Source organism: Octopus bimaculoides, chromosome 7 (genome assembly GCF_001194135.2).
Source record: "Octopus bimaculoides isolate UCB-OBI-ISO-001 chromosome 7, ASM119413v2, whole genome shotgun sequence".
Lineage (NCBI taxonomy): Eukaryota > Metazoa > Mollusca > Cephalopoda > Octopoda > Octopodidae > Octopus > Octopus bimaculoides.
In genome coordinates this window covers 90,734,030-90,744,637 of record NC_068987.1, presented here as the reverse complement: position 1 = coordinate 90,744,637, position 10,608 = coordinate 90,734,030, and the positions used below count along the sequence as shown (strand labels likewise).

General features: G+C 34.5%; 1 protein-coding gene across 1 annotated transcript in view; it reads left to right on the top strand.

Annotated features, from left to right (window-relative positions):
* Nucleotides 1-10,608, top strand: part of LOC106875816 (dynein regulatory complex protein 9) — a 140,899-nt gene that overhangs the window by 101,099 nt on the left and 29,192 nt on the right. Inside the window, exon 5 of the mRNA XM_014924096.2 lies at nucleotides 3,569-3,812. Coding sequence (XP_014779582.1) covers nucleotides 3,569-3,812 — 244 coding nt within the window. The remainder of the gene's footprint in view (nucleotides 1-3,568; nucleotides 3,813-10,608) is intronic.

Here is a 10,608-nt window from a genome sequence, read left to right as displayed (position 1 = left end):
AAATAAGTAAAAAAACTATTTTTAGTAGTTTTTTTACTTATTTAGTCCCTCGATAGTGTGAGGCATTAATACACAGTTAATGCCCTTTATATAAAATTATATATATATATATATATATATATACATACAGGGTGCGATGGGTAAATTGTTGCCATTCTATGTTTTTAATTTCTTTCATGTGCATTGTTTGTTTTTGATTTTGTCAACTACATAGTATAATGGGGTCAGTTGGGGACTGTTTGTGAGAAAAACAGCACCATGATGCAATTGATTCTGCCAGAAATTTGGAAATGACATGCTGTACTGCTTGGCATTCATGCCAGAAGCTCCAATACAAACAGATGGTGAACACACAGAGCAGCCGTTGGCTTGCCATGTCCCTAAAACATTTACCAAGAGTGATAAAAATCAAACACCCAGTCAGCCTCATGGTGTTTGGAGTGATCACTAGTGATGGTGACATTATGCCTCCATTCATCTTCTCACATGGCCTCAGACACAACACAGAGGCCTACAACAAGTGCCTGGAGGAGGTAGTACTGCCCTGGGTCAAGAGAGGTGGCTGCTAGAAGACCCTATGTCTGGCAACAGGACTCTGCACCATGCCACACACATACACACACACACACACACACACACACACACACACACACACACACAGAGGACTTCTTTCAGTTTCCACATAACAAATCTATTCACAAGGCTTTTATTTGAAATGCCCTGCAGTAAGACTGAACCTGGAACCATGTGGTTGAATAGCAGACCCTCTACCTACACATCCAAGTCTGCACCAAGTCACAGTCGCTTGCTTTCTTCTTATGCTTCCTCTTTCCTTCTGTCTTCCGATTTCTCTATCTTCTCACAACAATTCGCGTTATACAACTTCTAGCTGTTATTAGTGTTAGTATTATTACCCTTACTTACCATCATCATCATCGTCATCAGCATCATCACCGTCGTCATCAGCATCATCACCGTCGTCATCATCAGCATCACCGTCTTCGTCATCATCATCATCATCGTCGTCGCCGTCATCATCATCATCATCATCATCATCATCATCGTCGTCGTCGTCACCGTCATCATCATCATCAGCTTTGTCATCATCATTAGCATTGTTGTCGTCGTTGTCATCATCATCATCATTGTCATCATTGTCATCATCATCATCATCCTCATCATCATCATCATCCTCCTCATCATCATCATCGTTGTCGTCGTCATCATCATCATCGTCATCGTCATCTGATACGTTATATTTTTTCTGTTTAACACTCATTGACACATGTTAACAACTTTGAAAAGTAAATTACATCCAACTTGTATGTTTTTAATGACAGGAAACATCCACAAAATGCAACATTATCAATTTCAGTAAAAAAAAAAAAAAGAATCTTGTGAATGTGGCTGTGTGATAAGAAGCTTGCTTCCTAACAACATGGTTCTGGGTTCAGTCTCACTGTGTGGCACCTTGGGTAAGTGTCTTCTACTATAGTCTCAAGCCAACCAAAACCTTGTGAGTGGATTTGCTAGATGGAAACTGGAAGAATCCCATCATATATATATATGTGTGTGTGTGTGTTTATAATAATAATAATAATAATAATAATGGTTTCTGATTTAGTCAGATTTAGTCACAAAGCCAACAGTTTTGAGGGGTGCAGTCAATACCATTGGCCCCAGTACTGAAGAGATGAAAACAAAGTTGACCTCAGTGGGCTTTGAACTCAGAACATAAGGAGTTAGAAGAAACATGACAAGGCATTTTTTTCTGATGTTCTAATGATTCTGCCAACTCGTTAAATAATCATCCTTTCTGCCTAAGACATAAAGCCTGGAATTTTAGGGGGCGTGGGTAGTCAATTACATCGACACCCAGTACGCAACAGGTATTTAATTGATGATTAACCCCCAAAAGGATGAAAAGCAAAACTGACCTCGGCAGAAATTGAACTCGGAATGTAAAGACAGACGAAATGCTCCTGAGCATTTTGCCTGGAATGCTAACGATTCCGCCAATTTGCCAAATAATGATGATGATGTTGATGATGATGATGATGATGTGGTGGTGGTGGTGGTGGTGGTGGTGGTGGTGATGATGCAGCAGCAGCAGCAAAGATTAATTCCTTACTCATATACAGAGCATCCATTCATGGCTATTGGCCGTCATAGGAACAATACCTTTCATGATTCTTCATTCTACTAATTTGATTTGCCACCCAACTAAATTTATTCGCTGATATTACTCTGATCATTAATTTAAATTTTCCAGACTATTAACATCACCTACCAATGTTTTTTTTTCTTTTTTTTCTGTGTTCCTCACCGTTTCAATTGGTTTAATCTCCAATCATCTTCTGATATATGAACTACTTGAGTGTTCTTAAATTCTTTATAGTATGACCCCTTAGTGGCTACTGTTGTTGATTAATATCCTCTTGAGAGAGGGACCATAATTGGTAAATTCTTTGATCAGTTGCACTGATCAAAGCTTGTTAGTCTTGTCATATTAGATAGTTGTTACTCTGTCACCAGTGGAAGAAAGTATGGCAGTCTGATGTTTGAGTTGCCAATTATTACCATTCCTTCATTCTTTTTCACGTTGCCTCCATAATTTGGAAGTTTTGGGTTCATACTGAATGGTGATTATGTGTCTAAATTTCTGCGATGAGTTATTGCAAAACATTGTGTTAAAACATAAAAGTGCGACAGAGATGAAGAGGAGGTTAATATTCCTCAAATTATTGATTTGTCATGTTTATGACATTTTAGCCATTACCTTAGTTCCAGACCTTTCCTGGAGATAATTTGATTGCCATTCACATGATAGGATTTATTTATTACCAGTGGAATCATCCTATTTTCCGGTTCCATGCCATATTATAACTAATTCATAAAAAGATTCTATGATGCCAAAGTTAATGCTTCTCTCTTTTTCAGGAAACTTTTTTTATTGTCAAAGATTTCTACAAGATAGTCTCATGGAACTTGGCTATTTGCAGAAATCTCTTGGAAAATAAAAATATAATTGCTAATTGTAGATGTTTGTGATAAAAAGAAATTAAATGTTAACAAGGCAATGGTGTGGCCGAGTGGTAAGAGGTTTGGCCTCCCCAGCTACATGGTTCCTAGTTCAGCTCCACTCATGGTACCTTGAGCAAGGTACTATGGTACCTTCTACTATAGCCTTAGGCTGACCAAAGCCCTGTGAGTGGGTTTGCAAGATGGAAACTGAAAGAAGACTGTTGTACACACACACACATATATATACATATGTGTGTGTGTGTGTGTGTGTGTGTGTTTGTTCACCACTACACCACTTGATAACTAATGTTGGGTTGTTTATGCCCCTGCGACTTAACAGTTTGGCAATAGAGACTAATAGAATAAGTGTCAGATTTAAAATAAGTGCTGGGGTCGATTTGTCCAACTAAAATTTCTTCGAGGTAGTGCCCCAGCCTGGCCACAGTCTAATAACTGAAACAAGTAAAAAATGAAAGATAAATTTGTTATAATATTGTATGATTATTTTATTTGAGCTTTTTTTTTTCTTTTCTTTTCTGTGAAGGGAACAGAGCAGTCATCAGAGACTGAAGGAATTGATGAAGCTTGTGGCCGAGGTTACTGAAGAAAAAGAACGGGAGATCCAGAATCGAAATGAGATGATTGCTTACCTAAAAGACCAAATCCAAGAAATGAAGGCAAAAACTGGAATGGAAAGTAAATATGTGAACAAATGTTCAAAACTCAGTGTGACACAGACACAGAAAATTTGTCACATGGCTGAGCAACATATTAGAAAAGACATCGATGTGAGTTTATATAATTTTATTTATTTAATATTTTATCATCTGTTTTGCCATGCTGGTATGGATTGGATGGGAATTGGTTTTGAAGTAGGATTCTTAGGTTGGATGCTCTTCCTGTCACCAACCCTCACTTGTTTTTCAGGGAATTTCATATTTCAAATGTCTTTGAAAAGGTAGAATGATTGGTATTAATGTCAACACAGAATGCAATCATCATCATCATCATCATCATCATTGTCTGAGACTCCTTATTATTTTATGATTAAAAATTCTGAAATTCTAAAGTATTTGTGTTTAAAACTTTCCATCATAACTTATGATATTTGTCTAGACCTTGTGTGGTTGTTGTAAATGAGTGTCCCTGTCATACAAGCAGTGTCATCCATTTCCAATGTTCAGCAAACACAAGTCTGGCCATGGTGGTGACCATCAGCTGACCATACAGGCAAGTCTCCTTTTTTCCTTGCCACTAATGTTTAAGGAAAAGAAAGGCTTCTACAACTTGGCACCAGTCTTGTTGTAAGGGCTGCCACCACAGTGTACAGAGCTGGAACAGATACTTCAGAACCTTTTTGCCATTCCATCACCCAAGACTGACTGGTACTTTATTCTTTTGAACCTCAAAAGTATAAAAGGCACCATTGTCAGGATTTCAACTTAGGTCTCAGAGAACTGGAGCAAATACTGTATGGCATTCTATCTAATGTTCAAACAAACCTGCCAATTTGTGAGTCATTGAAACAAATTCTCAAATAAGATGGATCTTTCACCTGCTCAATGTTATAAGATCAGAGTTAAGAACCAGTCCATAAAAATCCTTAAGGTTTAACATTTTAGCATTTAAACCTGCTATTTCTGGCCCAAATATTCTACCTGTTTTAAGTCAAAATTGACCAGATCTGGCCTCTCACACCTACCCTACATTGTCATTCTAAAAATATACAATCATATTATTGAAATCTCAAAGCTCCAAGATAATACATAATTAATTCAAAACTGTGAATAAATAAGCATTACATTTGACAGAAAGAAATCTGAATTCTAAAGAAGAGTCAAGAGACATTTTAGAGATTGTTCTGGGCAAGTCACATAAATCTGCTTGTCTTAGTGTTCAGTTTCTCTTCTACTCCTGACCACATTGGGCAGTAAGTTGATGCCACTGGTTTCTGTTGGTTGCAGTTTTCTCTGCATCTGGCTCTTGTGATATTGGCCCCTCTCATGTAGATTATGAATGTTCTGTGCCCTGTACATTTTGGTCATCCTCTCTTTCTTTTTCCCCTCCAGCAGTGTCCGTTTGAAAGCTGTCTTACAATGGTGTTGTTCTAGTGGCCAATGTATGTGACTAACTAGTTTTAATTTTCATTCTGTGATGATTTCGCTAAGCGGCCTTGTATTGGCTTTCTTCAGAATGCCTTCTTTGGCTATATGGTCTTGCCTGTACATTCTTTGAACCTTTCTCAAGCATCTTTGATGGAATGCACCTAGCTTTCTGTCTTAGCATTCTTGGGTTGAATAACAAGTTCTAATCGTTGTTTGTCATTTTGATTTGTTGACAAATAAAATGTAATGCCATCCAGATTTGATAATAATTTCCTTAACAACATAAATAATTCTTTAAACATGTTCAGTGATACTAGAATGGAAAACATGAATATAAAATGGTTTGCTGCTCTCATATTTGAATGTAACCTTAAGGTGCTCTGATTTTCTTTTTACCTTTTAATCAATAAAGTATTATTAGCTTCACAGCTGGACTTCTTTGCAACAGAATCTATATTACAGAAAGAGATTGAAAAATAAATTAAAAATACTATGCTTAACTTATATTTCTCCAATATTTTAAATGTCTTGTGAATTCCATTTTATGGCGGTTCCTCATCAAATCAATTTTTTAGAATCATTAAAATTTCTATTTTCAATTTGCAGTGTGCCTATTATTATTATTATTATTATTATTATTATTTGTATTTCATTCCATGGAAGGAAGCTAGAGGAAGAAAATGTATCTGTTGTCTTGGAATTTTACAAATTTTCAATCTGTGGCTTCAATTTAATGATAATGGGGAAAATATTTTTATTAGTAAATCAACACAAAATTACAAAACTATTAAAAAGAAACCCTGTATATGGTATTTTTAACTTGCTAAAAATAACAGCCAAATCTTCAACCCTACACAATTATACCACATAACTTACAAAAAGAACACATTAGATAATGTAAGTAATGTGTGAATATTAAAATGGATGGTCAAGGTTGGAATAACTTTGATCATATGAGTCCAGGCTTGTTTCAACAAGTTTGACTCAGGGCTAAATAACAACGATTAAAGAAACCAAATTTTTTTTTTTTAGAGAAATAACAAGCTGTGTATCATACTTAATGCAGATACATCGTTAAAAGCCTAATTAATTGTGGTATTCATCCCAGGATAATATCTTTTGTAGACTTACAGTGTTAAATAACTGAAAAATATATCAATGATAAATGACAGCAATAATTAGATGGATGCTGTGTTGAAGAATTAGAAGTCAGGAGATCATAATGGTGTTCTGGAGGATATTTATTTCAGTTTCCATTTATCGAATCCCTTCACAAGGCTTTGGTTGGACCAGGGTTATAGTAGAAGATGCTTGCCCAAAGTTCCACACAGTGGGACTGAACCTGGAACCATGTTGTTGGGAAGCAATAATCACCATTTAAAGTATGACATTCTAATCATTTGAAACCTGTACTAGCACCACCAGCACCACCACACCAATCTCGATTGATTCAAATAGGATTAAAGTGAATAAAGAATTTAGTGCCTCTGAAAATATTAAGGGAAAGGACATTAAAAATGACCAAAAGGCCCAAAGGGCTCATAATATATAATATTAAATTGATGACAATTTACTTCCTCACCTTTCATGAGAACGCTAATGTATCACATGCTACATTAGAAGGTAACTCTTGAATCTGTTCTCAACAGCTAAGGATTTAGGGGAATCCTTAGAAGAGAGAACAGTATCTATAGCCCCTTTTAAGCCATTTGTGTACTGCTGCTTCCCCCCACTCTCAGATTGATGAAGGAGCTTACGGATTGAATCTACAGCAGCATCTGTGTACAGAGACACAGCAAAACACTTGTAACAAAATTGAACTGAAGTCTCAAGAAGAAAAGGAAGAAAATGGAGGAAGATGAAGAAGAGGAAGAAGCTATGAAGCTGTAGAAGAAAAATGAAGAATGAAGAAGATATATGGAACAAATTTATCATCTAAAAGAAAACAATTATAGATACAAATATTATCCAGCTACTCATTCGTTTAAGAAAAATTACCAATAGGTGATGATTTCTCACATATATTAATTTCAGATGAGGTGAAGAAAAAAAAAGAACAATTACAAAAATATGAAAATATAGATGCATCAACATTTTTCTGCAGTATTTTTTCCCCTCAATCATATTGTGTGTAAAAATATGTGTTTATAAAGATGTATGTGTGTACAATTAGGGTGACAATGATAATCATATGCTATATATATATACATATATACATATATATATATATATATATATCAAATGTTATTATTAAGTTTGAAAACAGAGAGATGCAATGGGTACAAATTAATTAATTAATTATCATCTTCACATACAATTGTTTCATTTCACATCCAGCTTAAGCTACAAAACTCATTTAAATATATAACCTTGCATTTCAAAATACCTTGGGTGGAAAATCATCAGGGCATGAAAAAGGGACAATACAAGGATTACATTATGATCTTTTGGAATACTCCAATAGACTCCAATAATAATATTTGATATTTTATGAAATTTCTCTCTCTCTCTCTCTCTCTCTCTCTCTCTCTCTCTATATATATATATATATATATATATATATATATATATATATGGACAAGTGATGGAATGGACAGGTGGCAGTGCGGCCAGATGAAAGTATAGCCAAGCAAAGAAACGGTAAGAGTTAATCACAGACTAGAAGACTTCATGAAGGAGGAGGAGGAGGAGATAGTAAACGACAGCAATGATTAGTAAGATGCGGTACTGAAGAAGATTTCTCCAAACTATGACATCTTGTTGATTATATCAAATAGGTTCAGACCAATTAATCTATGAAATTAGCAATTATATACACTTTACTTTCCTTTCTTCCTATCACATGCGGATGACAGGTGACTTGAAAGCCACTCAGGCATAAACATACAGGTTAATTCAGTCCACCATATCACATTAAATTTGATGTTCATAACTTAGAGCAAACTTTAGTATGTGAATAGTAATTAGCTTTAATGTAAATAGTTAAGATCTTAGACATAAATATCGTTGGAAAGATTTACAATTATGACCTAAGACTGAAGGAAACTAAGGACAGAACATAACTGGGGAGGTTAGTTTTTCTCTCAGCCTATAAAAGATTTATGAACCGACCAGTTGTATATTCCGCAATTTGAGTTTCTTATGTGAAACCTCTGCTAGTTGCAAACTGCAATATTAAAAAAAATTATCACAGCAATATATTATAATATTGAGACAAATTATATTTCTGTTACACATGTTAAGAAAATAATGTCTCATAACTTAAAATTAAAATAACTGAAAGTTAGAAGACAATGCAAGGATTAGGAACATTAAAAACTTGTAAACACCAAACACCAAAAGTTAATTAAAAACTGTTAAATTAGCCCAACTGAACCTAACGGATGCTGCTTAGGTCCACATCAGATCAGTTAAGATCATAGGAACTCCAATTGTGGCTGAAGTTCCCTCGACATTTGTTCTCTTTTGTGGAGACATAAAACACATCTTGTCACTTGCTTTGAAAATATTGAAAATATCAGGACTTTGTGCCTACTGGGGAAAAGGAAAAAGAATTATATAGTGATCCGCAGAATTGGTAGAGATGAACCATTTCCTTACTATAGTGAGAATTTATGCAAAAAAACAAAAGACGAAGACTGGTGTGTAAACAACAAACAGATGTATTAGTTTAATGCTTGGGAAAGTGAGAAAGTCTTTTACGTTTTGAGTCTATGCTCTTTGACAAAAAGGAACACAGAAATACATTGTACGGATTGAGAGAAAACAGAGTAAGAAGAAACAACAATAGGAAAAAGCATTGAAGTGTTTTCTCATCAAAGGAAGAGTCCAGTGTAATCCATGGGTAGGAGAGGTGCACCTGAAGTGTAGGAGTCTGTGTGTAGGAGAGTAGAAGGTCTAGGTAGAACAATCCAGGAAAGGTTCGAAGTGTTATGAGGTAGAGACAGGATTAAACTGGTGTGACCACATGAGTGTATGATATATTGTGAGAATTTACAGAAAAAACAAAAGATGAAGACGGGTGTGTAAACAACAAACAGGATGCCTATGTACAGCTATGTGGACTGAGCCAACAAGAGCTAAGTATCTCAGTTGTTAAACGCTAATAAGTTTGCAAAGAGAAAAATACTTCTACTTCAAGAACTATTTATTTTCCTCTGTATTCTTCCCCTTTTATAGTGGTAGAATTTACACACACATACGCATACGTATATAAAAACATACATATATACACATACATACGTGCATATTTACACACACACGCACACACACGTGTACATAAAAACATACATGTATATACACACACATACATGCATATTTACACACACACATACGTACATAAAAACATACATATATATATATATACACACACGTACATGCATATTTACACACCCACACACACATGAAAATACATATGTATCTGAAGAAAATTTAAAAAAAAAATTAACTATTTAAAAAAAATTCAGTGTAACAGAATAACATAAACCTTTTGGAAGGAAGTTTTATATATGTGTATGTGTGTGTGTGTGTGTATGTGTGTGTGTGTGTGTATGTGTGTGTGTGTATGTGTGTGTGTGTGTATATTGTATATATATATATATATATATATATATATATATATACATGTATGTATATTCCATTAGCATATTTCCAATGCTTAGCTCTGCTAACATTTTTCAGAAATTGTTGCAGTTCAGGGAAGATAATGGCGGTGGAACAAATAAATACATGTTTTGAAATAACTCGAGGCTATTCTGAGACATTCTAATTGAAAATTATAGACTCAGTTCGTTAGAAAATTTATTTCTAGTTTTGTCAAAAATCATCTTTATGACATGTTTCTAAATTGAATATGATTATGAAAGAGAGAGCGATAGAGAGATAGAAAGAAAGGGAGAGATAAAAAGAAAGAGAGAGAGAAAAAAAAGGGGCTAGAGAAGAGAGAGAGAGAGAACGTGTCACTAAAACTATATGCATTTGCACATTGCATTGTATGAAGTTGCATTTTGCATACATCATTATAAAATCTAGCATTACTAACCAACCTAGCATTATGTGAAGTCACATCTATGTACATCATTATATCAGCTTGCATTAACATGGCATTATAAGAAGTGGCAACATTATACAGAATTATATAAGCTTACATCAACATGCTATTATACAAAGTTCCATCAATGTGCATCATTCTATAAAGTTGGCATTATATCAGGTTACAATTACCAGATATTTTAAAGGAAGTCAGATTATTAAAGATTTTATTAAGTAAACATTAAGGATTTCTTGAAAGGGAAGCTAGAACTGGGTTCCATTCAATATCTACTTGAAACATAAATCAAAAAGAATGAATCTTTCATTTTATAGCAGTTACACATTATGTAGCTACATGTCTTATATGCTAAAATATACATTATATATATATATGTATTTATATTTATATATATATATATATATATATATATATATATATATATATATA